This window comes from Hyperolius riggenbachi, chromosome 2 (assembly GCF_040937935.1).
Source record: "Hyperolius riggenbachi isolate aHypRig1 chromosome 2, aHypRig1.pri, whole genome shotgun sequence".
NCBI classification, from domain to species: domain Eukaryota; kingdom Metazoa; phylum Chordata; class Amphibia; order Anura; family Hyperoliidae; genus Hyperolius; species Hyperolius riggenbachi.
The window spans coordinates 345211126-345239106 of record NC_090647.1 but is presented as its reverse complement, the minus strand read 5'-3'; the positions used below and the strand labels follow the sequence as shown (position 1 = coordinate 345239106).

The 27981-nt window shown below is 42.9% G+C and overlaps 2 protein-coding genes across 6 annotated transcripts in view; both read right to left on the bottom strand.

Annotated features, from left to right (window-relative positions):
* Positions 1 to 3515: 3515 nt before the first annotated feature.
* Positions 3516 to 5231, bottom strand: LOC137545048 (piggyBac transposable element-derived protein 4-like). The gene has a single exon (XM_068266151.1). It carries the CDS (start codon positions 5229 to 5231, stop codon positions 3516 to 3518), a length of 1716 nt encoding a protein of 571 aa, XP_068122252.1.
* Positions 5232 to 17292: 12061 nt separating this feature from the next.
* AMPD2 (adenosine monophosphate deaminase 2) overlaps positions 17293 to 27981 on the bottom strand; it is a 100546-nt gene continuing 89857 nt past the window's right edge. For all 5 annotated transcript variants that reach the window (XM_068269522.1, XM_068269523.1, XM_068269526.1 and 2 more), the window contains exons 15-18: positions 25895 to 26015; positions 21073 to 21246; positions 20746 to 20856; positions 17293 to 17862 (exon numbers count right to left, since the gene is read on the bottom strand). In XM_068269522.1, the coding sequence (XP_068125623.1) occupies positions 17644 to 17862; positions 20746 to 20856; positions 21073 to 21246; positions 25895 to 26015 (625 nt within the window). In that variant the 3' untranslated portion in view covers positions 17293 to 17643. The remainder of the gene's footprint in view (positions 17863 to 20745; positions 20857 to 21072; positions 21247 to 25894; positions 26016 to 27981) is intronic.

Sequence of the window (27981 nt, the reverse complement as noted above, 5' to 3'; positions counted from 1 at the left end):
AGGGGCATCAATTCCTAGATTTGATTCAATGATTGAATCAACCAGATAAAAATTGTAAAAATCAACCAGTGTATGGCCAGCTTAAGTGTCTGTTAGAAGCCATCAAAATCTAATCCCTATTACAGTCTATATAGCCTGACTTATGTAGACCACTTTTGTGAAAATCTTAAAATTTAAAATATATGTATACATATACAGATAAGAATTAAATTTCTTTCAGAGTAAAATGAGCCATAAATTATTGTTCTCCTATGTCGCTGTCACTTACATTAAGTAGTAGAAATCTGACAGAACCGTCAGGTTTTGGACTAGCCCATCTCCACATGGGGGAGTCTCAGGGTTTTCTTTATTTTCAAAAGCACTTTGTGAAAGGCACTTGCTCCCTCCAACTGCCATAAAATGTGCAGTGAGCAGGGAGGCTGGCCAGCATCTTTGTATAAATCTTTTTCAAGGAGTGTCTTTATAAACAATAAAGGCCATGCTGTGAATCCCCTATGGAGAGATGGACTAACCCAGATTTCTACTGCCTACTGTAAGTGACCGCAACATTGGAGAAAAGTAATTTATCGCTCATTTTACTCTGCAAGAAACATGCTACTTATTTCTATGTGTTTACATATATTTTACGATTTTTCGTGACAGTTGTCCTTTAAAGTGACGTAACCATACATTGGTCGATGTGGCCAACAGACAGATCATTATCTGATCAGAGTGGGATCTATCTGATCGAATCCTTACACACTATCTGTGCGCACTGCCTGTGGAATCTCCCCATCTAGCTAGTTGCCAGTCAGTCAAGTTGTGTTTTGTATCCATTGACAAGACAGCACACTTCATGTTAGTCCCTATATGTCAGGTTGTGGCATCAATTTCCAATAGCACTATCTTAGAGAACCAACTTTGGTCTAATATAAGTAGAACAAAACGAAGTATAAAATCATTGGACAGACTGATTGCTTTAGCACTTTGAATATATTTATATAATTATTAACTCAGAAGTTAACAGCCCATTCTGATAAAAATGCCTGCTTGCTGTGTTCACTTGACTACAGAAAAACATTTTCATTAAGATGTTGATATTACAGGAGGAAAGTTTCACCATCATGCATCATCTGAAGAGGATTCTGGGATAGGAAATCCTTCATTTTATCAAACTCTGCCTTCCAGCACTGCTAGGGACCATGTAAAAAACCATGCGAGAGGATATGCCAATTATAGTTTGCTTCTTCAAGCATTGATTGTGTGAAGAGACACTTTTCCTTTAACCTACAAAACCCATACCAACTAAAAACATGCAAAACAAAGCTATCTTATATTCCATTACCATATATACTCATTCTATCCCATTACGTACTCATAGAGACAATAACACAGTGTATTATGAAGCACTGTAGGGGCTGGCAAGATTGAAGATTGACAAGATGAAAAGCTTGTCCACTTACAAAGCCTACAATCCAGCTCACTGCTACTGTAGCAGCATTACACAATATTTCCTGTAAAATGCAGCAGTTGAAGAAAGAACTCCACTCCAGTCTCCTAAAACTGTCCCCACACCGTAAAATGATTAAAAGCTTCACAAAGAAAGGTGACAGACTGCAGAGCAGCTGGTCATTTCTCAGTAGCTGCAATGCACTCTTACCTCTGCAGCTTTTTTATGTGCTAGAACATGAGTACTAAAATTCTGTCTTGAAGGATAGAATTAGAGAATTAAGATTAATGGACTAAAAGTATAAAATACACATGACAACTGACATATTGACCCCTATTCAATTTACTTTTCAAAAGGTGCCCGTACATTACTTGATTTTTCCATTGTGATTAAGCAATCAATTTTATTGGGCGGTCTAAAACAGTGTGGTCAATCTAAAATAAATCGACTAGTGGCTCACTCACAACAAGCAAGGGCCTGGTAATTCATCTTTACAAATCAATCTGAATGATGTTATGCCTCCATGCTCTATCAAAATCATGTGAGCATTAGCCAATTCCTTTACGATCTACCATATTTTCCATCCTGCTGGATCAAGGAAATTTGTTGATTTGTGCAGATATCAGCCAATTTTCATCGGTTCGAGCCAGGGTTGGCACTTCCATAGAGGCAAAGGGGGCAATTGCCTCAGAGCTTGTGGCCCCCCTTCCCTTCCAGCTATGGCGACTCATGAGAGTGGGGATGTTGTGTGTACACTCCATATAGAAAAAGGAGGAGGTGAATAATGGGAACCCCAAAAATGCATTTTAGGGAACATATATATACCATTTTAGGGAATAGACACCTAATGATATTGTGAAATGGGGGAGGGGGGATTGGATCGGGCCTGGCAGATGGCTCTGGGGTTAATTTGGTTGGAAGTTAATTTTGCCCCAGGGCCCCATTGTAGCTAGAACCGGCCCTGGGTCGAGAAGAATGGAATATAATCAATCATAATCTAGTAATGTATGGGCACCCTTAGTTTTCTCCCAGGAGATTACGTTTCATCTTATCTACAAACATATTGTTTCTAACACCTGGCAATTGAAATAAAATTAAAATAATGGCACACTTAACTTGAGTATTTCTTTACACGATGGGAGCTTAATCAAGAAGGCGTGAAAACATCTGTTGTGAGAAGACGTAGGAAATGTAATTGAATGGGGCAATTGTGTAGATTTTACTCAAAGTGTGTTAATTGTACAAGGTGTAATCTCTTCTTCTTTAACTCTACTGCTTTTATGCTGGGAATACACGGGTCGTTTTTTCCGCTCGATTCTCCGCTCGATCGATTTTGCCGCGCAATTCTCTTATCTTCCTCTCATTTTTCTTATCTTTTTTCATTCACCTCTATCAGGAATCGAGCAGCAAAAGCATCGAACGGGAGATCGGACATGTCGGAAATCATCTATCTAACCATCTATCTGCTGCAAAAACAACCCGTGTATTCCCAGACTCTAGCTGCATTGATATAAGTAAACATAAAACTGCTCCCAAACATGAGATGAAAGTTACCTGATAAGGATGTTCTGGCTCAAATTAGTCAACAGCACCTTAAATCCATAAATTCCACCAGCTGAAATCCATTGGGGACAAAGCAACTGGACAGGCACCAAACAGAGCTAAACAACTATCTATCTTCCATTAATAAGCATCATCAGCGCTAAATTGATTCTTCCTACCTCGTCAGCCATCGCTACCCATACAGTTATCTGTCTCCCAATCTTTCCTTAGAGCGGCATAGATACTGAAGGTACCAGTTTTTCAGGGGTAGAAAAAATTGATTTAACCTCCCGGGCGTTTCAATTCTCCCTTAATTTCTGTCCAAAAAAGTCTATGGAATTTTCCAATGAATTTTTTTTTTAATATTTCAGGCCTGTAACTTACCAAATCATTAGCAAACAAGGTTATAGTGCTTATCCTAAGCATAATAAAATAATAAAACATGAAAATCATGGCAAAAAAAACCATTTAATAGTAACAATACGTAAACAAAACATCTTAATTTAGATCAAGCAGCAGTTGCAGCACAAAAAGTATTGAAACATCAATACACTTCCTGAGTATGAAATATTTTAAAGCAAGGGACAGCACAAAGTCCTACATCACATTCAGGGCAGTAAAAGCGCGTCTCCTTGCGCACCTTTTTTCCATTCGGCCCCCTCTTAGAGCAGCACACCACGCACATGCGGGTAGGTGTTGCTTTGCGCTCAGTGGGTGGCACATGCTCTACAAAATGACGTCCTGTTAGTCGCACTGGATTTACGACATAGGAGGCACGACGTCCTGGTCTATTCGCCTCAGATTGTGGTTGCTGATGTTGTAAGCATATTTCCTCACAAACCTTCAAAATGTAGTCAAAGTGAGGAAGAGGCCTGTCATTTTGTTTCTTGTAGAGGACATAAGAATTCCAAAGACACTGCTCCACCAGATGTCTAAAGATTTTTTTGTAATATTTGCGCTGCTGTTTGCGCACAACGGGGTAGAATGTTATGCACTGGTCAGCATGGTCCACCCCACCCATTGTCTGATTATAATCCAGAATGACCTGGGGTTTCTGGATTGTCTTCCCAGCACGATTCTTGGCTGCAGCAGTGTCAGTGTTATGGACTGTTGACAAAACGGAAACATCTTTTTTGTCCTTCCAGCGGAGGGCCATCAGTTTACCCTTCTGCCATGCTGTGATTTCCCCTGGCTTCAGCTTCTGAGCTGAAAAGGCTGATGGCAGATTGCGACGGTTAGGCCGGACAGTGCCATATGAATCAGTCTTGTGTCTGATGAGGTGTTCATATAGTTCAGGGGAGGTGTAGTAATTATCTGTGGTCAGGCAATATCCCTGACCAAGAAGCGGTGAAATGAGGGAGAGGACAGAGGCAGATGCAAGGCCAAACTGGCTGTAGCTGGGGTCAAATTGTGTGCCTTTACCAGTGTATATAATGGCATTCCAAATATATCCGGAATTAGATTCACACAATACAAACGATTTTATCCCAAATCTGGCACGCTTGGAAGAGATATACTGTTTCCAGGCAAGTCTCCCCTTATACACCATTAGGCTTTCATCTACGCTAACGTCTCTTTCTGGAACATACACGGACTGAAATTTGCGTATGACCATTTGAAATAGGTCGTAGATCTTCCACAGTTTGGGGGCAGGATGGGTGGCCTCATCAAAGGTCTCATTATTCATGAAATGCAGGTTTTTCATGATGAGGCTAAATCTGTTTTCTGACATGACAGTCGCAAAAAAAGGTGTAGCAATCAGTCGGTTGGTGCTCCAATATGATGTCTGGCGGGGTTTCCCCACAACCCCTTGGAGGATGAGGATGGCCAGGAATAGCCATATATCATCCTGGGTGACTGGTTCCCACCTTTTTCCCCTAGCAAACCTCCTGAATGGACCAGGCTGCTGTTCCGCATAGCGGTTGGTCTCCTCCACTATAATTTGGATTATGGCCTCGTCCAAAAAAAGTTTCAAATAGGCCAGGGGGTTAGGATCACAGGGAACTTTTTGGCCGGGTTCGCCTGTAAATGGGAATCGCGGGGGGGCAGGATTATTCTGGGTAGGGTCTTTAGCGATCCATGTACGGATGCTCTCAACCTCTTCGGTGAAGTCATCGCTGTCAGACTCTGAGTCAGATGATGACATGTTCGCCACATAGCTGTCACTTGAGTCTGAGAATAACAGCTGCTCATCCTCGCTGTCATCAAACTCCTGCATCAGGGTTCGTGGGGAGAGGCGTCTACGGGAGCTGGAAGCCATTACAGGGCAGGCGGCAGAAAAAACGTAGTCGTTATTCGGAGCAAGGGTCAATCCAGGTGGCAATCAAAGCGTCGTCGTTATCCAAAAGCAAGGGTCAAACCCAGGCGGCAATCAAAGCGTTGTCGTTATCAAAAAGCAAGGGTCAAATCCAGGCGGCAGTCGATAGAATAGTCGATAGTCCAAGCAAGGGTCAACACCAGAAAAATCAGCAGAAATATCAGTGCAAGTGTCACCAGCAAAATCCAAACAGCAAATGGTGTTTTTTTTTTCCTTTGTGTCATTTTATTTATACTGTTTCAAACTTGTTATTTTTTACTGTGTATTGGATTGGATACATGTGTATTCAATCCAATACAAATTCAAATTTACCGCCGCGCCCCCTAGCGTCGACTTCACGTGCGATGTCATTGCGTGTGGCTAAAGGAGACGTGGAAGGAGAGGCGGAAGAAGACTCGAAAGGAGGAGGGACCGGAGGGGACCAGAGGACGGGATCGGTGGCCCAGAGGACGGGATCGGTGGCCCAGAGGACGTGATCGGAAGGCCCAGAGGAGAGGATCGGAGGGCACAAGAGGGTGGAGGGACGCGGAAAGAGATGCGGAAAGAGATGCGAACCGGAGGGGACCAGAGGACGGGATCGGAGGGCGGGATCTGAAGGCTCGTCCTGACCAGAAGGCATCAGAGACACTGGGGACCGTCCGGAGAAAGGGGACTGCGCACCCTGTACCAGGGCAACCCATGGTAAAGTGCTGGGAAACTTTTTTTTTTTTACCCCGACACTGTATCGGGATTATCTAAATGGGCATCTTTTTTCACCCCGATACAGTGTCGGGATTATCTGCCAGAGGGTTAAGGACTCGTATCACTCTGTCAGCAGGGCAGCTTTGGGGAACTCTGATCATGCTGTTATACAGCTTATCCCAACATACATCCAAAGACTAAAAACTGCCAAACCTGTAGTGACCACAGTTAAGAAATGGACTAGTGAAGCTGTAGAAAAACTGCAGAGCTGCTTTGATTTAACTGACTGGAATTTATTTAAAGAATCCTCCAGTGACCTAAATGAATACACTGACGCTGTGACATCATATATTACCTTTTGTGAAGAGTCCTGCATCCCCACAAAAAAGTGCACCAGGTACAATAACGATAAACCCTGGTTCACATCACATCTTAGGAAGCTGCGCCTCGATAAAGAAAGGGCATATCGTACAGGCGATAAAGTCCTCTACAAAGCTGCGAAATACAAACTGCAGAGAGCCATTACCGCCGCAAAAAAAGATTATTCTCAAAAACTTGAGGAAAATTTTTCTAACGCAGACTCATCCACAATATGGAAATCTCTACATGAAATTACCAGCTACAGGAAGAAATCTCCTCCCCCCTCACTACATAACCTGCAGCTTGCAGATGAACTGAATACATTTTATTGCAGGTTTGACACTACTAACAAAAGCCAAACACAACAAGTCAATTTGCATCTCTGCCACAGGCAAACTGAACACTCTTCCTGTCAGCCAATGTCTCCACCCCCTGCGGTGCCTCAGCAACTACACAACACAGGAGGCCAGACACAATCTGCTAACCTGTCCCCAGATGTGCATGCTCTAACAATATGCCAATCAGATGTAAATAGACTCTTTAAAAAACAAAACACCAGGAAAGCAATGGGACCAGACGCTGTGTCTGCGAAATGCTTGAATCTCTGTGCCGACCAATTAGCGCCTGTATTTACAGACATATTCAAAGCATCTCTAGAACTCTCAATTGTTCCTGCCTGTTTTAAATGCGCAACTATTGTACCAATTCAAAAAAAACAAAACCTACATGTTTAAATGATTACAGGCCTGTTGCCCTGACATCACTGGTCATGAAAGCATTTGAAAAACTGATAATGACTTATCTGAAATCCATCACAGATCCCCTGCTGGACTCTTTGCAATTTGCCTACAGACCGAACAGATCCGCAGACGATGCCGTGAACATGTGTATGCATTATGTACTACAGCATTTAGATAACCCAGGAACCTACACCAGGATTTTATTTATAGATTTCAGCTCTGCATTTAATACCATAATTCCATCACTGCTGCACAGCAAGCTCTCCCAGCTACACATACCTGAATCCCTCTGCAAATGGATAACCGACTTCTTAACCGACAGAAGACAGCGTGTTAGACTTGGTAAACTCACATCAAGCTCTCTGACAGTCAGTACTGGTGCACCCCAGGGCTGTGTGCTTTCCCCACTGCTGTACTCACTTTACACCAATGACTGCATCTCCACAGATCCATCTGTTAAGGTTCTGAAGTTTGCAGACGACACAACAGTTGTTGGTCTCATTCAAAACGGGGATGAGTCTGCATACAGGCATGTGGTGGGACAGCTTTCCTCCTGGTGCAGCAGCAACAACTTAGAACTAAATGCTCTCAAAACCATGGAGATGATAATAGACTTTAGGAGATCTCCCCCCCAGCACCTCCCCTTAACCATAAATGGATCCACAATAACCCAAGTAGAGTCATTCAAGTTTCTTGGGTCCACGATCTCAAACGACTTAAAATGGGACAACAACACTGCCACTATTGTCAAGAAAGCACAACAGAGAATGTACCATCTGCGGCAGCTGAAAAAGTTTGGCCTACCTCAAAATCTAATGGTGCAGTTCTACACTGCAATCATCAAATCCACCATAACATCATCCATGACTGTATGGTTCAGCTCCTGCTCAGCATTAGAAAAGGGGAGGCTGCAGCGCATCATCCGATCAGCGGAAAGGATAATTGGCTGTAGCTTACCTTCCCTGCAGGATCTTTACACTAGCAGGTGCAGAAAGAGAGCGACCAAAATTGCCTCTGACCCCTCTCACCCAGCTCACTCCATCTTCCAGCGCATGCCTTCAGGAGTAAGATTCCGGTCAATCGCTACCAAAACCTCCAGACACAGGAACAGCTTTTTTCCTCAAGCGGTAGCCATACTTAATGCTGAACCACGTTAGAGCTGCTAGGACTGAAAGTAATCAGCACAGAACTAAACATGAACAATTCTCACATTGCTTACTGCCACTATACTTATAATGTCCTTAACTTGTAATATTCACACTGTCTGTCCTTGTATTGTTTTTTGTTTGTGTTTGTTAAGCAACTGCCAAGACAAATTCCTTGTAGGTGCAAACTTACTTGGCGAAAAATAAATTGATTCTGATTCTGAAAAATAAATTGATTCTGATTCTGATTAACACTGGCAGATTCTGAGGCAGTCTTCTCTCCTCTCCTTGTCACTGTGCTGTTGTCTCATGCCGCACAACCTACTGCGGTGCTATGTCAGTAGACACAGTAGCTTTAGTTTAATAATTGTATAGTAGCTAAAAGTGAAAAAAAGCTGAAATGTGACTCACCTATGTAGATTTACATTGTAAACACATCATAAAGAATCAAGTGTAATAAAAAAAAGACTTGGAAGTGCAGGTAAACACATATAAGCCCAGACATTTTGTATGACAGTGTACCTTTAAAGGGAATCTGAAGTGAAAATAAACTTATGATATAATGATTTGTATTTGTAGTACAGCTAAGAAATAAAACATTATTAGCACAGATATGAGTCTCATATTGTTTCCAGTACAGGAAGAGCTAAAAAACTTCAGTTGTTATCTATGCAAAAGAGCTTCTTTGAGCTTTGCGACTTTGTAAAGTCGAGGACAGCACAGTATTTTGAAGCTCTTATCTCAACTGTCTCTAATTGTTTCTTCTTTGTTTATGGTTCTTCTGCAGAGAAAAGTTCAAAGAGTCAGTAGCCTGCTCTGTGAAATAATTTACAATGCTGAGAGTATTGTGGAAACTGCAAATTATTAGAGAATGATGCAATGTTATAAAAAAAAGCTATATACAGGATCTTCTCAAAAAATTAGCATATTGTGATAAAGTTCATTATTTTCTGTGATGTACTGATAAACATTAGACTTTCATATATTTTAGATTCAAATACACACAACTGAAGTAGTTCAAGCCTTTTATTGTTTTAATATTGATGATTTTGGCATACAGCTCATGAAAACCCCAAATTCCTATCTCAAAAAATTAGCATATTTCATCTGACCAATAAAAGAAAAGTGTTTTTAAAACAAAAAAAGTCAACCTTCAAATAATTATGCTCAGTTATGCACTCAATACTTGGTCGGGAATCCTTTTGCAGAAATTACTGCTTCAATGCGGCGTGGCATGGAGGCAATCAGCCTGTGGCACTGCTCAGGTGTTATGGAGGCCCAGGATGCTTCGATAGCGGCCTTAAGCTCATCCAGAATGTTGGGTCTTGCGTCTCTCAACTTTCTCTTCACAATATCCCACAGATTCTCTATGGGGTTCAGGTCAGGAGAGTAGGCAGGCCAATTGAGCACAGTAATACCATGGTCAGTAAACCATTTACCAGTGGTTTTGGCACTGTGAGCAGGTGCCAGGTCGTGCTGAAAAATGAAATCTTCATCTCCATAAAGCTTTTCAGCAGATGGAAGCATGAAGTGCTCCAAAATCTCCTGATAGCTAGCTGCATCGACCCTGCCCTTGATAAAACACAATGGACCAACACCAGCAGCTGACATGGCACTTCAGACCATTACTGACTGTGGGTACTTGACACTGGACTTCAGGCATTTTGGCATTTCCCTCTCCCCAGTCTTCCTCCAGACTCTGTCACCTTGATTTCTGAATGACATATAAAAGTTGCTTTCATCCGAAAAAAGTACTTTGGACCACTGAGCAACAGTCCAGTGCTGCTTCTCTGTAGCCCAGGTCAGGCGCTTCTGCTGCTGTTTATGGTTCAAAAGTGGGTTCATGCTTCCATCTGCTGAAAAGCTTTATGGAAATGAAGATTTCATTTTTCAGCACAACCTGGCACCTGCTCACAGTGCCAAAACCACTGGTAAATGGTTTACTGACCATGGTATTACTGTGCTCAATTGGCCTGCCAACTCTCCTGACCTGAACCCCATAGAGAATCTGTGGGATATTGTGAAGAGAAAGTTGAGAGACGCAAGATCCAGTGCTCTGGATGAGCTTAAGGCCGCTATCGAAGCATCCTGGGCCTCCATAGCACCTGAGCAGTGCCACAGGCTGATTGCCTCCATGCCACGCCACATTGAAGCAGTCATTTCTGCAGAAGGATTCCCGACCAAGTATTGAGTGCATAACTGAACATAATTATTTGAAGGTTAACTTTTTTGGTTTTAAAAACCCTTTTCTTTTATTGGTCGGATGAAATATGCTAATTTTTTTAGATAGGAATTTGGGGTTTTCATGAGCTGTATGCCAAAATCATCAATATTAAAACAATAAAAGGCTTGAACTACTTCAGTTGTGTGTATTTGAATCTAAAATATATGAAAGTCTAATGTTTATCAGTACATTACAGAAAATAATGAACTCTATCACAATATGCTAATTTTTTGAGAAGATCCTGTATATGAAAATAAAAATATGAGACTCTTTTCTTTGTTACTAATGTTCTATCAATTATCCATACTACACATACAGTTCATTATATCATGAGGTTTTTGTTTTTTTTGCTTCAGTGTCACTTCCCTAGACCCATTTGGCTATGCCTGTTTTTTTGTTTTTTACACACCATTTAGTGAAGAATGATGAGGACTTCCAGGACAAACACACTTCATTTAAGAAGTATATAATGAAATAAAGACAGACATGCACTGAAAGACATCAACAACATGCAGGCAGTACAGTAATGTAACATCAGTGACATGGTCATGCAAACACAGGAGAATATTTTCCCATAGCCATAGCATTCAGCTCCTTCCTTTTACTTATGCTTCTGTTCTGTGTATCGGTGGGAATACGACCCAGTGTATGGGTTACTTAAGTTTAAATGTCTTTTGCTCCTAAAATGTCTTATCTAGCAATGTGGCTTGTGTTTACCCATTCACCTAACTTCTTCACAACCTGAAAACTGGGAGAAGCATACAAGGTGAAATATTGAGAATGCTATTGAAGTCTATATTATTTTATTTTACTAATCTTACTAAGCATGAATTGCCAAGACTTTTACAGCTCTTTATACAATCAATATGCAGTAAAACCCCATTATCCAGAACTAACAGGGACTGGCTGATGCCACATAAGTGTAGTTTCTGGTTGCTTGAGAGTCCATGTTAAAGGGACGCCGAGCAGTGCCTATGGATATGCCTTTAAGCATACCCACAACTAATTAATTATATCCTCACACCTACCAGCGTGATGTTTGTAATTATACCCCCCTGGGTTCCTTGTATTTCATTGCATTGCACTGAATGGAGCTGCCGACACTGGGGAAAGTGTTGGTGAAAATAACGAAAACTAAAAGGCATAGGGTGGCGGTTTATATATCACTGGAAAGAGGAGAAAGAGAGCTTCAAAATGGTATGCATCTTTCCATAGTTACTGCACTGCTCGGAGTCCCTTTAAAAATAGGCCTAGCTAAAAACAGTACTATACCCCACACTGTATACTTACCAAACGCTCTGTATTAATGCTGAATTACAATAATAGAAAAATAAATTAAGACTAAGGCCATAATTAACTTAATGTAACAGAGGTTTATTACTGTATAAAGAAATGTAAAAGTAGATTTTGCATCCTGTAAGGCCAGAGTCAATTTGAAAGACAGTTTATGCCTGATAAGTGTACCAATGGGCTGCTAAGCTTTCTGCAGAACAACATATTCTGTGTGTAGGAGATGAGGAAGAACAAACAGGAACAGCAGGAACTAGAAACGGTCATGGTCTTTTTTTCTGAAAGCAGCAGTGGGTCAAATATGGACTTCTGTATATATGGATCTCTACCATAACCACATTTTAGTGATCATTTTCCATCTTTAGTCTCAAAATGAAACAATGTCTATAGCAGTCAGGGCCAGAACTGGTCACACACATCTGTCACTGTATGCAACAGAACCTCATAAACACGCTACCGAATTGCCGTGTAAAATTATCTTTTATTATTTCATGTTAACATTTAGGAAAGATTGTTGTACAGATGTGCTACTCATCTTTCTGCCACGCAACCTGTTTTGTCTTATAGAAAGGAGGGGGTGGAGGACACCTAGGAAGAGCCCAGATGTGAGAAGTGCAGTGGTGGTCAGATGAGTATTAGGGCTGGTTCACATGGGCCTTAAACGCACAGTCGCAGCGTTCACATGAATGGATAACATTTAAATCTTAGTACCATCATTTTCTGTTATTTGCGCAAATCCCATTGTCTTGTTTTATCCAATCGGCTAAACACTTCGCTTCCCTGTCCCCTATGGGTGTCAAAACGTTGCCAAATGCATTTCTGTTCGCTAGCAGAAAAGCATTTGACATTGTCTAAATGGGACACTGCCACTGCCCATCTAAGCCAGCTCTAATCCATACTGCCAGACTGCAGAGCTGTATTGAGGGCTGCCCACATCTGCGTTAAGATTTTTATATTTATAATTGTGAATTAATAATTCAGAGAAATGTAAATGTAGTTTTAAGTAACTTAGATCATTCTTGGGTGAACAATCAAATCCGCTGTAATAAAAAAAAAAAACTACATGGTGTGGTTTTAAGCTGTGACTGAGCAGCATTACCCTTGTATCACTTGGTTGGTTACTTGGTTGGCTAGAGGGTCCAGCTCTAAATTTTCAAGGGTGTGGGGGATATGGTTACGTACTACAGAGTCTGCTATTGACAATTTGGATGTGAACCCTAATATTATCGACATTCTGTGAAGTTAGCTTGTATTTTTGAAATGTTCCCCTTAATATGTCCTTAATTTCCTATAATGTCTTAAAAATATGTCTGTTTCAATATTTTGCTATTTGTGGAAGTTGCATTTACTCATTTCCATAGGCTTTGCCTTACCCCTACCATGATGTATAATACACCACACTGTCAATTACCTGTTTGATGTTTTGTTTGTTTGAAAATAATAACAAGACTTTAAAAAAAAACAAAAAAAAACCTATGACTGAGCCAGAGTAAAAAAAGAGTCAGTAGATGTAAGAAGGCCTGAAGCCATCCACAAATAATGACATGCTTCTGATTGTAAGATATATCAGCTCTGCACCAATAAACCTAATTTAGTGAGTTGTGCAATCAAACTGGAATGTGCGTTATCAGATATAAAAGAGCATACATCTATTTTTCTATCTTTCGTCAGTTTTGGAAGATACAAGAAAACTGATAAACTTCTACTACAATAAAATGCACACACAGGAGGATCCACCTGTGTATGTCTTGTATGCTGAACACCAGCAAACGTCCTGTAAGCAAGTTATTATGTTGTGCTGAAAAGTTATTTAAAACCAAAGGAGAGCAAATGGTTGGCACTACAGCGGTATGACGTGCATAAATCAGCTTCAGAGACATGCGGATTGCACAGGAGGACTACAAACACCCCTTTTTTCTGGAACCTCTTCAGCGTGCTCAAACAAAAACATCAAGTAGCAAGCAAACAAAGGAAAGCAGGAAAGCTGGCACTGCTGCAAGTGTTCGGTTTATTATGGCATAGATAAAGTGCAGACGTGCAACATCTTGCAAAAATAGCATGGAAAACACATACTCTGGTGAGAGGAGGCGTAGGTGGTGGTGGGTGCTGGGCACAGGATGCCTGATGGCCGTTTCGCGCTGGATAGCGCTTCTACGGAGGCTGCAACCATATTGGGCAAAGGCTTCTGGTTAAATACTGTCCAGAGCCGGCGTTTAGCATTACTTCCGGTGGCAGCGCCGCCCATACTTCCGCGTCACGTGTGCGTATGTATTGACGTATTGCGTCAACGTACTTCACACGCGTACGTAAATCCGCATAGCGCCTGTAACGTACGCATGCCTATTGGGTACATGCGTACTGCATTATTATGCATACGGCGCATGGGTAAAATTGGTCGCATAGGGTGGGTAAAAAACTCCCCCTAGCGGCCGCACATGGGGAGGGCCCGACTCAGACAAACCCACACCTCAGGTTCAAAGGTGGGAAGAGAGGAAAGATGGGAAGAGGGAAGAGAAGGGGGGCCGAGTGAAGCAGAAAAAAATAGGATGAAAGATCAGGAGATCCTGAATAGGTGAGATGAGGTGAGACCCTTGGTGTCAGTGTGATTGAGTCGTGCTCCATAAAAATACAAAATTGATAAGTTAAAAGCACATTGTGCTGTATAAAGCTGAATACAAGTGCCAATAAAAAAAGGGAGGGGAAGAAAATAGGGAGGCAAAATTATGTGGGGAAGTAAAATAGCCCACATCCCTTGGCGGATTACCGCCAACAGGGATGAGCATAACATGGAAGATAAAAAGGAGAGGGTGGATAAGCAACTGGTATTCGCGCCATCCTCCAAAATAGTAGCAATATGAAAGATGGTAGGTTACATAAAGAGCATTAAACATCAGGATAAGACAAGACATGATATAACAACACGCACAGGAAGAACCAGGGGTAGGGGAGGAGGGAGAGGTCTCAAGGGTCAAGGAAGCATGACAAGTCTGTATGGTCATTAAAGAGGATCTGTAACGTCAAAAGATCCCCTGGGGGGTACTCACCTCGGGTGGGGGAAGCCTCCGGATCCTAATGAGGCTTCCCACACCGTCCTCTGTCCCACGGGGGTCTCGCTGCAGCCCTCCGTGAAAGATGACGTCGATATTTACCTTCCCGGCTCCTGCGCAGGCGCTCTGACGGCTGTCGGCTCCGAACTACACGGAAATACCCGATCGCCGTCGGGTCTGCTCTACTGCGCAGGCGCAAGTTTCCGGCGCCTGTGCAGTAGAGCGGACCCGACGGCGATCGGGTATTTCCATGTAGTTCGGAGCCGAAAGCAGCCACAGCGCCCCCGCTGGAACCAGCAAAGGTAAATATTGAACTGACAGTCGGGTCTGTCGCCGGCTGTTCGGAGGGCTGCAGCGAGACCCCCGTGGGACAGAGGATGGCGTGGGAAGCCTCATTAGGATCCGGAGGCTTCCCCCACCCGAGGTGAGTACCCTCCAGGGGATCTTTTTCATGTTACAGAGTCTCTTTAAGACCTAAAGGTCCCATGGCTCCTGACTGCAGGATTAGCATTGCTTCTTCTTTTTTTAATTGTTTCTCCCTGTCCCCACCCCTAGACAGGGTAGACAGGGGTGGGACATGGATGATTCCTGCAAACTTCAACTTAGTAGGGTCATTCCCATGACTTTCTCGCATATGCTGGATTACCCTTGGAGAACCTTTTCCAGATTTCATAGATTTCTTAATGACCATACAGACTTGTCATGCTTCCTTGACCCTTGAGACCTCTCCCTCCTCCCCTACCCCTGGTTCTTCCTGTGCGTGTTGTTATATCATGTCTTGTCTTATCCTGATGTTTAATGCTCTTTATGTAACCTACCATCTTTTATATTGCTACTATTTTGGAGGATGGCGCGAATACCAATTGCTTAATTTTGCCTCCCTATTTTCTTCCCCTCCCTTTTTTTATTGGCACTTGTATTCAGCTTTATACAGCACAATGTGCTTTTAACTTATCAATTTTGTATTTTTATGGAGCACGACTCAATCACACTGACACCAAGGGTCTCACCTCATCTCACCTATTCAGGATCTCCTGATCTTTCATCCTATTTTTTTCTGCTTTACTCGGCCCCCCTTCTCTTCCCTCTTCCCATCTTTCCTCTCTTCCCACCTTTGAACCTGAGGTGTGGGTTTGTCTGAGTCGGGCCCTTCCCATGTGCGGCCGCTAGGGGGAGTTTTTTACCCACCCTATGCGACCAATTTTACCCATGCACCGTATGCATAATAATGCAGTACGCATGTACCCAATAGGCATGCGTACGTTACAGGCGCTATGCGGATTTATGTACGTGTGTGAAGTACGTTGACGCAATACGTCAATACGTACGCACACGTGACGCGGAAGTATGGGCGGCGCTGCCACCGGAAGTAATGCTAAACGCCAGCTCTGGACAGTATTTAACCAGAAGCCTTTGCCCAATATGGTTGCAGCCTCCGTAGAAGCGCTATCCAGCGCGAAACGGCCGTCAGGCATTCTGTGCCCAGCACCCACCACCACCTACGCCTCCTCTCACCAGAGTATGTGTTTTCCATGCTATTTTTGCAAGATGTTGCACGTCTGCACTTTATCTATGCCATAATAAACCGAACACTTGCAGCAGTGCCAGCTTTCCTGCTTTCCTTTGTTTGCTTGAAAAGCTATTTACATGCTGACAAAAGTTACAGATTACCCAGCAAGCTCGTGGTGAACTAGAACTTCTAGGTTTCGTCATGCTGACAAAAACAGACAGCTTTTATATAAAAGCATCATATTGCAGTGTATACAGTAGTCAGTGATGAGCTTCAGTTCCAGCTCCTCATGCAAATTACATGCAAAGTTCCACTAAATTGAAATAAAGCCAATCAAGCTGGTTAATTAGGAATCAGTAGCTAATGGGCTTGATTAGCAGTTTTGTTGTTTGAATTTAGCACAAATGATCAGGGTCAGGAGGAGTTTACTGACTTGAGAGTCACATTGCGCTTCATGAGACTCCAATACTTTCTCCGAAGTCACATGAAGTACAACATGACTTGTAAGCCAGTAAACTCCTCCTGACCCTGTCCACATGTTTGGTGCTTAACAGTGGCAGATGGGAGTATTCAGGTGTAACACGAACAGTTGATTAGCTTAATTCCAAGTCAGCGGACATACATAAAATGTATACAGTAATCTATTATTGTGCAACAGTGCGTAACACAATTCTGGTGACCAAGGTCTTGTAGACTAGTATAAAGTTCTTACACCTTATCTAGGCACAGGTAAAGCACAGTACTTAGCATCTCTCAAGTGAACTTTCTGATTTATGGAACCCAACAGTTTGCCACCTTTTCCAATTGAGAATTATATTTTACATTATTCATATCCTAAAATTACAAACCATTAAAAAACTTAATCAATTTTAATTTTATCATTATAATGCAGATCTTTGATAAAACATTAGCTTTCATTTAAAAATCTTCATATGTTTCTCCACTGTAAATATTTAGATATTCTGATCTTCTAGATCTATCTAGTATACATTTTTCCATTTAGAAAGTGTTTCTGAAAATATTTATTTTGTTTTTTGTTTTACTAGTCAGTTTTTCTGTGATGTTCCCTAAATGTTAAATATGTGTCTGAATAGTTCTTTTTGGGCAACTTTCTTTCTTGAGTGAAATATTTTCTTTCATATTGCAGTATTTCAGACATATAGTACTATTACATCCTCTACTGCTCTTCTAATAATTATGGTGCCTTCTCATTCCTTAACTATCTGTATTATTTGTGTTTCATTATGTCATATGATCACCGCATGCATGTGATTGCAAGTCTTGGTTCTTCTGTCCCCCCATCAGAGTTCTTGGTGGAATCAAGGTTGCTTCTTCATGTCTCCCATATTATCCACATCTCATTTGGATTTCCTTTCTAGTTCAGGTCCCATACACAGCACATCCTCAGGAATGGTTTCCAGTTCTTCACACTGCAAAGCTTGTGTAATAAGTGCCAGTTCTTCAGTAAGAGTCTCGTAACGATAAGCAACCCGGATATCAGGCACATTTGTTCTTCTGATATCGTTCCCTTCTGGACCTTCACGTACATAATGCGGGCCTAGCCAGTAGCTCTTCACCTGTGGCATGAAAAAGACAGACTTGTACAATAATTACATGTTATCGGGATACTTCAACAAAATTAATATTTGGCTAAGCAATTCAAATTGGATAAATCATCAGCCTTTTTTTCATATCTCAGGAACTCAATACAGCATCACTACAGCTGGTATACAAACGAGACTATCACAACAGGGGAATTGCCATTGGCATCCAGATCTTCAAGCAAGCTCAGGGGGACAACTAGGCACACACTCGATTCTCAGCTGAGGCCTCCACTAAAGGCTGCTTTGGCTTACTTTAGTATAGCTTGTGTACACACCCTAATGCAGGCAGCATAGTGAGAACTATTTGTAATAAACTCAGATCATCTTGGAATTGGTAAAAAAGAACAAATATTGTAGTGGATGCTGCATGCAACTGCCATCATATACACATCATGTGAGCAAGAATACAGAAATGCTACAGCTTGAGTACAGTGTATGTACACAGCATGAAGGCTGCTGTTAAGGGGACATATTTGTTTTTAATAGGCAGTCAGGGGATCCTCCTATTACCACAGGGAAACTAAATCAATAATGCATTATACTTAAATTACTAATCTGAAATCAGTTTGAGACTGATTTAATACATCTATGTCATAGGTGCCCTAAAATAGATCATATGTTAGTATAATGGCTTATTAATAGACACCATGTAGCAAGACCTATACTGTATATGCTGTATGTGCCGGTCTGTATGTCACTAAACAGAAATATGAGACCACAAACAGTAAGCAGTTATATCAGTGAAACCTGTAGGTTTATGCTTGAAGATTTGATCGATTTGACAATGGCATTTGTCACTTGTCATTATTTACCCCACGAAACAGACTTCTCTATGCAGAGCTCCAAGATGTCATATAATTCAACGATTTATTGATTCATTGATATGCAGTATCACTTTCTAACTCTGTTCACCTGAAAGGGGAACTCTAACCAAATACTGGTCTCTATAATATCAGTGTATATATTCATTTATTCTAATATTATTGCACCTTGCTTGAATTTTGGCACTGAATTGATTGAATACCTGAATTAATGATAGCACTGTTTCTAGCTAGTAGTACATAATAGTAGTAGTGCATACTTTCTCTTATCTTATCATTGATAGGATCAAATGTTTATGATTTAAGCATATGGAATGTTATCTATGTGTTTCAGTGAAACTGCACTCTCTCAGTGTAAGTACTTCAATGACTTTGTTACCATAAACGGGGTGCATCCATTGGAATTTTTACATCTGTACTGCTCCATATACGATTGCATCTACCCTTTGGAACTGTCACTGGCAAGTAGGTACTTCCTCCTACAAAGTCTGTACATATGTTAATTGTATACAGAGCAAGCATCACTTTATCCCCAGACAGCATCACACTATCTACACCCAGCACCCTCAGCCAGCATCATATTATCCCCACCGAAGATCACAATATCCCACCCAGCACCCCCAGCTAGCATCACATTATCCGCACCTAGCACCCTCAGCCAGCATCACAATATCCCCACCCAGCATCACAATGTTCCCACCCAGCATCATATAATCCCCACCCAAGATCACAATATCCCACCCAGCACCCCCAGCTAGCATCACATTATCCCTACCCAGCACCCTCAGCCATAATCATATTATCCCCACCTAAGATCCCAATATCCCACCCAGCACCCCCAGCTAGCATCACATTATACGCACCTAGCACCCTCAGCCAGCATCACAATATCCCCACCCAGCATCACAATATTCCCACCCAGCATCATATTATACTCACCCAGCATCACAATATTCCACTCAGCACCCCAGCTAGCATCACATTATACTCAGCCAGCATCATATTATCCCCAGCCAGCATTACATTATCCCCACCCAGCACCCACAGCCAGTATCACATTATTCCTACCCAGCACCCTCAGCCAGCATCACATCCCCAGCCAGCATTACATTATCCCCACTCAGCACCCCCTAGCCAGCATCATACTATTTCCACCCAGCATCACAGTATCCCACCCAGCACCCCAGCTAGCATCATATTATCTGCACCCAGCACCCTAAGCCAGCATCACAATATCCCCAACCAGCACCCTCACCCAACATCACAACATTCCCACCCCGAACTCTCAGCCAGCATCATATTATACCCACCCAGCATCACAATATTCCACTCAGCAGCCCCAGCTAGCATCGCATTATCCTCACCCACCACCCTCAGCCAGCATCACAATATCCCCACCCAGCATCACATTATTCCCACCCAGCACCTCCAGCCAGCATCACATTATTCCCACCCAGCACCCTCAGCAAGCATCAGATTATCCCCAGCCAGCATTACATTATCCCCACCAGCACCCACAGCCAGCATCACGTTCTTCCCACCCAGAATCCCACAGCTAGCATCATATTATCTCCACCCAACACCCTCAGCCAGCATCAGATTATCCCCAGCCAGAATTACATTATCCCCACCAGCACCCACAGCCAGCATCACGTTCTTCCCACCCAGAATCCCACAGCTAGCATCATATTATCTCCACCCATCACCCCCAGCCAGCATCACAATATCCCTACCCAGCACCCCAGGCCAGCATCACAGTGCAACCCTATTGCAATCTAATTTTGCCTGATCGCAAAAGTCCCGCATGCTTCATTTTTTTCTCTGAGCTCCTTCTTGTAAAGCTAGCATCCAGTGATAATCGCATAATGCAATTGCAGGAAAATCGCAACAAAACTGTTTTGTAAAAATCGTGAAGAAATCATACTGCGTTTTTGCAATTTGCAATATGAAAGAGCCCTAATAGAGTTTCACTTTAATGCCTTGTGACTAATAAACACAATGACTAAGCAGATGGTTAGATGAATAAATGTGTCACCTTGTGAGGAAAGCCGCTCATCAGCACACTGTTTCTCGCCAGCTCGCACATATCACATGAGCTCAGTTTCCACACTTGGGTTGCAATGCTGTACTCTTCCATCAGAGGCTCCTGCAACATTAGAATATGCATTGCACAGTATTAATTAAAGCCACCATTACATATGTCAGTGAGTTTTATTATGCGATTTAACTTGCCTTTTACCTGAAGCAATTTTCAACAAGCTCTAAAATCTTATGAAATAATTAAAATTTCATGTACAGCTTTTCAGCAAAATGTAACATTCCACAATTTGTAAATACAGTATATTGTGAACAGCAGTACTACCTTTGTGAAATGAAATTGCAGAGGGTCATCTGTGGACAATGATACCATGAGGCCACGTGATAAGAAATCAGGGAGAGGATTCCTGTGGTAGCTCAGGAAAAGACTGTTATTGCTCAAAGGAGACATGGCGATGCCAATCTGTGCCAGGTAATACAAATACTGCAATACTGGGGCCTGCAGGCACAGAAAAATAGCTTTAGATATGAGTCAACAGAGGTGAGAGAAACTACTTTAAAAAGCAATGCCAGTTATAATATAACAATTGCATTAAATATCACCTGGCGTTCTGAAATTTTATTTTTTAAACTTTTATGAATTCAACCCTTGATTCTGTCTGTGGATTTCTTGTGATACATTTGTGAAAATCAGCCTTCTGCACCGGCAACAGTTTATCTAGTACATCTCAGCTCTCAACCATTTTTATTTATTTATTTTAGTATTTATATAGTGCCGACATATTACGCAGCACTGTACAGAGTATATTGTAACTGTTCCTCTGAGGGGCTCACAATCTAATGCCTACTATAGTCATATGTCTGTGTATGTGTCGTGTACTGTATGTATCGCAGTCTAGGGCCAATTTAGGGGGAAGCCAATTAACTTATCTGTATGTTTTGACTGCTTGTTTTATAATGTACCTGTCCGTCTGTATGGGTTTTTATGTCACTTATTAAAAGTTATTATTATATTTTATATTGAGGAAACGTACACAACTGAAGCCCTTTTTGTTTTTGTTGTTGTTCATGTATAGATTTATGTCTGAGCTAATACCAACAGTACACAACTATATTAGGCTGTATGTACTGTATACCTGTGCAATCTTACAAACCCTTGCATGTTAATTTTACTATAAAGAATTATTATCAATAAACAAGATTGTAAGTAACAAAACACTGCTGGGCTCACCCCACTCCTGCCTGGTGCCCCACCCCACCATTACCATATACATTTTATTTCTTGGAGGTCTACAATCTGTATGGAGTGAAAACTTGAAAATGGTACATTTCATAAGAAATAAGTTATGGGTGGAATGCTAATACATCTCCATGTATCAGGGGCGTTGTTAGCCCCAGAGATCAGTGGCACATGCCCGGATCTATTCTGGGGTTCCCCCGGATGTCCCCCAGGCGGAGTCAGCTGTGGTGCATCAATCGAGGATATGCTGGGGGCTGTGGTGCCTTTATGTAGGCATGCAGGGAGCTGTGGTTCTTCTATGGGGGCATGCTGGGAGTTGTGGTGCCTTAATGGGAGGCGCATGGTAGGGGGTCCATTAGAAGGTCAGGGAATGCTATGGGTAAAACTGCCAGATGACCTGGTGGCAGGCCAGCCGCATCAGCAGAAATCCAGACTAGCCAGCACAGAAACCAGGTAATTCTTCCTAGTTACCGTATGTTTAAGTGACACTGCCTATTTATGTGATATGCTGCATTTTTCTTTGTTTTAATGGAGATAGGGCTTCATCCAACATTTTGCTGGGCAGACCTACTTAGACTGCTGTTAAGATCATGTAAATTTGGCTCCACCCATGACAACCAATAAAGGAGGGGATAAAGAGGAAAAGGGGAGGACCACGATCCTAATATTCCCTAATTTGCTGGTAATTCCAACCTACCCCACACTCTTGTAATTATAACAAACCAGTCCGTGACAAGGGGTCATGCAAAAATTGGAAAAAGGTCGTTTAATTGTACATAGGCAAAGCTTAAAAGGTTGTGCAACAGATCACAGTATTAAAAACAACAGCGCTGTTGTACAGTACCACCACACTTCATAACCGTCAGACATCCGACTCCCACAGGCATCCATACACATATAAATTCGGCTGGTCCACACCACCACTCTAATAGTCCCCAGTTAGATGACACCCTTGGGAATTCCAACGCTGCAAATCATCAGAGCTTCATACAAAGCAGAGACAATAGCAGTTAGTGCAAAGCTCATGCAAGCATTGCTCACAGTCCGTAAAAGCATTAGACATCCAGGCAAGCACTGAGGTAATTATAGAATTGGCGATGGGGGGCCCGCAATAATAAACATGTGCATAGAGTCTTCACTGCCTTACTCACAACCTCCCGGAAATCCGTGACATCAGGGATGGTCTCTGTACCGAGTCAAACTCGTCACGCGCTCTGGGGTGAGTTCTATTTACACTCCGTGTGCCTTTCAGTTGTACGGGACATACAGGGGTGAACTCCCTCCTCACGCTGTGTCCAGCAGGCTCCACGACCATCCACGTCTCCTTTTCCGGGGGACACGCCGGGCCAAGCTTACGGTCTCTGGCGTTTACAGTCAGGCAGCATAGCTGGGACTAGTTGGCGTCATGTCGGCTGCGTGTGCTGATTCGCCAACTAGTTTCGAACGTCACATCCGTTCTTCATCAGGGCGTGGTTTGTACACGGTGGGCCAGGCATTCATAGCACGCCCCGGCTCCACCTACTATGAGTTGACTGGTCGGACAGGCCATGATTCCTCAGCAAGGATCCCATTCAGCATTCCAGAACTCGGACAATCGAGGATATGCTGGGGGCTGTGGTGCCTTTATGTAGGCATGCAGGGAGCTGTGGTTCTTCTATGGGGGCATGCTGGGAGTTGTGGTGCCTTAATGGGAGGCGCATGGTAGGGGGTCCATTAGAAGGTCAGGGAATGCTATGGGTAAAACTGCCAGATGACCTGGTGGCAGTCCAGCCGCATCAGCAGAAATCCAGACTAGCCAGCACAGAAACCAGGTAATTCTTCCTAGTTACCGTATGTTTAAGTGACACTGCCTATTTATGTGATATGCTGCATTTTTCTTTGTTTTAATGGAGATAGGGCTTCATCCAACATTTTGCTGGGCAGACCTACTTAGACTGCTGTTAAGATCATGTAAATTTGGCTCCACCCATGACAACCAATAAAGGAGGGGATAAAGAGGAAAAGGGGAGGACCACGATCCTAATATTCCCTAATTTGCTGGTAATTCCAACCTACCCCACACTCTTGTAATTATAACAAACCAGTCCGTGACAAGGGGTCATGCAAAAATTGGAAAAAGGTCGTTTAATTGTACATAGGCAAAGCTTAAAAGGTTGTGCAACAGATCACAGTATTAAAAACAACAGCGCTGTTGTACAGTACCACCACACTTCATAACCGTCAGACATCCGACTCCCACAGGCATCCATACACATATAAATTCGGCTGGTCCACACCACCACTCTAATAGTCCCCAGTTAGATGACACCCTTGGGAATTCCAACGCTGCAAATCATCAGAGCTTCATACAAAGCAGAGACAATAGCAGTTAGTGCAAAGCTCATGCAAGCATTGCTCACAGTCCGTAAAAGCATTAGACATCCAGGCAAGCACTGAGGTAATTATAGAATTGGCGATGGGGGGCCCCCAATAATAAACATGTGCATAGAGTCTTCACTGCCTTACTCACAACCTCCCGGAAATCCGTGACATCAGGGATGGTCTCTGTACCGAGTCAAACTCGTCACGCGCTCTGGGGTGAGTTCTATTTACACTCCGTGTGCCTTTCAGTTGTACGGGACATACAGGGGTGAACTCCCTCCTCACGCTGTGTCCAGCAGGCTCCACGACCATCCACGTCTCCTTTTCCGGGGGACACGCCGGGCCAAGCTTACGGTCTCTGGCATTTACAGTCAGGCAGCATAGCTGGGACTAGTTGGCGTCATGTCGGCTGCGTGTGCTGATTCGCCAACTAGTTTCGAACGTCACATCCGTTCTTCATCAGGGCGTGGTTTGTACACGGTGGGCCAGGCATTCATAGCACGCCCCGGCTCCACCTACTATGAGTTGACTGGTCGGACAGGCCATGATTCCTCAGCAAGGATCCCATTCAGCATTCCAGAACTCGGACAATCGAGGATATGCTGGGGGCTGTGGTGCCTTTATGTAGGCATGCAGGGAGCTGTGGTTCTTCTATGGGGGCATGCTGGGAGTTGTGGTGCCTTAATGGGAGGCGCATGGTAGGGGGTCCATTAGAAGGTCAGGGAATGCTATGGGTAAAACTGCCAGATGACCTGGCGGCAGGCCAGCCGCATCAGCAGAAATCCAGACTAGCCAGCACAGAAACCAGGTAATTCTTCCTAGTTATGTTTAAGTGACACTGCCTATTTATGTGATATGCTGCATTTTTCTTTGTTTTAATGGAGATAGGGCTTCATCCAACATTTTGCTGGGCAGACCTACTTAGACTGCTGTTAAGATCATGTAAATTTGGCTCCACCCATGACAACACCCACATGCTGGTATGTGACCACACCCATTTTCCGGCTGGAGTGCCCAAAAGTGCCCCGTCTCTTAGGGCCCTTTTCCTTCCCGTCATGGTGAAGCGAACGCGGTTACCTTGCCGCATTGCATCACTTCCGCTGCCGTTCACGTCACTTCCACATCGGGAGATGCGGAAGTGTACTGAGGGGACGGTGGTCAGATGCGGTTGTGCAAGAATCTGCAGCATTCTGCAGATTCTCGGATTGCTCCGCACGCAATGGAAACTGTTCCATTGCCGTGCATTGGTTTCAGGACACCCGCGGTGGCACCGCATGTAATGGAAATGGACCCTTAGGATCCTAGCAACACCCCTGCCATGTATTAAAATGCTGCAGATCTGTACATAGTATTCTCATGTCGTTTGTAACAAAGCTCATCACAGCCAGCTCACCGATATGTGAATGTAGACCACTACTGGTAAAGATGACAGTCACAATGGCCCTGCTAACACTTCACACAAGCAAAGATTTCCATGACACAAACCCACAGTACAGCACATTTGCTGCTCTTCTGCCCCATCTTAAAATTGTCCTGAAAGCATTACCTTGCGGAGTAGAAGCCCATGTGAGATATTCTGTGATAGCATGAATGCAGATACAAGGTGATGGATGGGCCCAGCTTCTCCACAGTGTGGTCTAAGAACAAATGTATGAAACCCACGCTGCCTGTTACCACAAAGACAAGAACAACACAATCATTATGTTTCAGTGAACTCAAGGTGCACATTTATTGCAGTGTTACATACTAATAGTTAGGTCTGCCAAGACACACACAGACAGTGACTTCATTCAGAGGTTCAATTACTAAACTCTTCTGTGGTCAATAACCTGCCAACACCTTTTCAAAATAGAAACATAATTGCTTACACTAAACTTTGGCATATACACCCAGGAACACTTAAAAATAATTAGACCAAACTCAAATTGAGTGCAGACTACAACTTTTTCATTCTGGAATAGGTAAGGTTAATCTGTCTGTCAGGTTTTATTCATGTTTTGTCATTAAGAGATTTTCAGTCTAATAATGAAGTCATTGAGGGAAAAAATATCCCACTTCCACTGAAATAAATGGGAGCTCTAAAGGGTACCTGAAATTACATGTAACTTGAAAAGATGATATATAGTGCCATGTCTATATAGAACTAGGCTGTGTTCCTTTTTTTAACTGTAAGGATTAAAGCAAACCTGAACTGAAAATTAAAAGTCAAAATAAGCATACACAAGTCATACTTACCTTCCATGTAGTCTACTCCTCAGTGTCTTTCTCCTGTCCTGCGTCCTGTTTGTTCACTGTGATCAAGGGAATTTTCCGTCCTCCATTTTGAAAATGGCCATTACCCATAACCGCTTTCTGGTCAGCACACAGTTAAACTGTAACATCGCCCACTTGAGCCATAGGGAAACATGGACATTAGCTGGTACATCAGTTTTCCTCTCAGCTATAACTGACAGCAACTGATATTTTACTGACAGCAACTGATATATTTCAGATCTGACAAAATATTGTCAGAACTGGAAGGGATTATTGTCAGAAGAAAATGGTGAGCTTCTGAAAGGAACTGATGGCAAAGTAACTATGTAATGTTCATTTGAAGTTACCTCATGTGTTTATTTTAAATATTTTTACTCAGTACAGGTTCTCTTTAAGAATCTAGGGCTGTAACTTATACTTTCTCTGCAGTCGGACTTTAGCTGTACCCTAGCACGCATCTTACTAATAACTAATTAAAGGCCATAAAACATTTGCATGGAAAAAGCACTTGAATGGAACAGATACATTCAATAGTTCAAGATTGGATTTGTAAAATATATATATAAAAAATATATTATTCAATTGAGACAATACAAACTTTAAACTTATTTTTTTTATCTTTTAAACACAAAATAAAGGAGCATAAACACACAAAATGCTTGTCATCCGAAGAAATCGGGACTTGGTCAAGAACAACCTAGTGTGTTTATCAGGCTTAAAGAGACTCTGTAACATGAAAAAGATCCCCTGGAGGGTACTCACCTCGGGTGGGGGAAGCCTCCGGATCCTAATGAGGCTTCCCACGCCATCCTCTGTCCCACGGGGGTCTCGCTGCAGCCCTCCGAACAGCCGGCGACAGAGCCGACTGTCAGTTCAATATTTACCTTTGCAGGCTCCAGCGGGGGCGCTGTGGCTGCTTTCCTCTCCGAACTACACGGAAATACCCGATCTCAGTCGGGTCCGCTCTACTGCGCAGGCGCCGGAAACTTGCGCCTGCGCAGTAGAGCAGACCCGACGGCGATCGGGTATTTCCGTGTAGTTCGGAGCCGACAGCCGTCAGAGCGCCTGCGCAGGAGCCAGGAAGGTAAATATTACGTCACGGCTGCACGGAGGGCTGCAGCGAGACCCCCGTGGGACAGAGGACGGCGTGGGAAGCCTCATTAGGATCCGGAGGCTTCCCCCACCCGAGGTGAGTACCCCCCAGGGGATTTTTTGAGGTTACAGATCCTCTTTAAGATTGGGATTTCAGGACAGTCCTATTTAGGTGTATAGATATAATTGTTTATCTCATCAGTAAATCTTCATGTTAGGTCTGCCTAAATCTATATGGTGCTCAAATAGTAGTTTCTATGTGGGCACTGGGAAATTAATGCTGTAAAT

Excerpts from the sequence above, each read along its gene's own strand:
- LOC137545048 (XM_068266151.1), bottom strand. The coding sequence starts at position 5,231 with ATGGCTTCCAGCTCCCGTAGACGCCTCTCCCCACGAACCCTGATGCAG.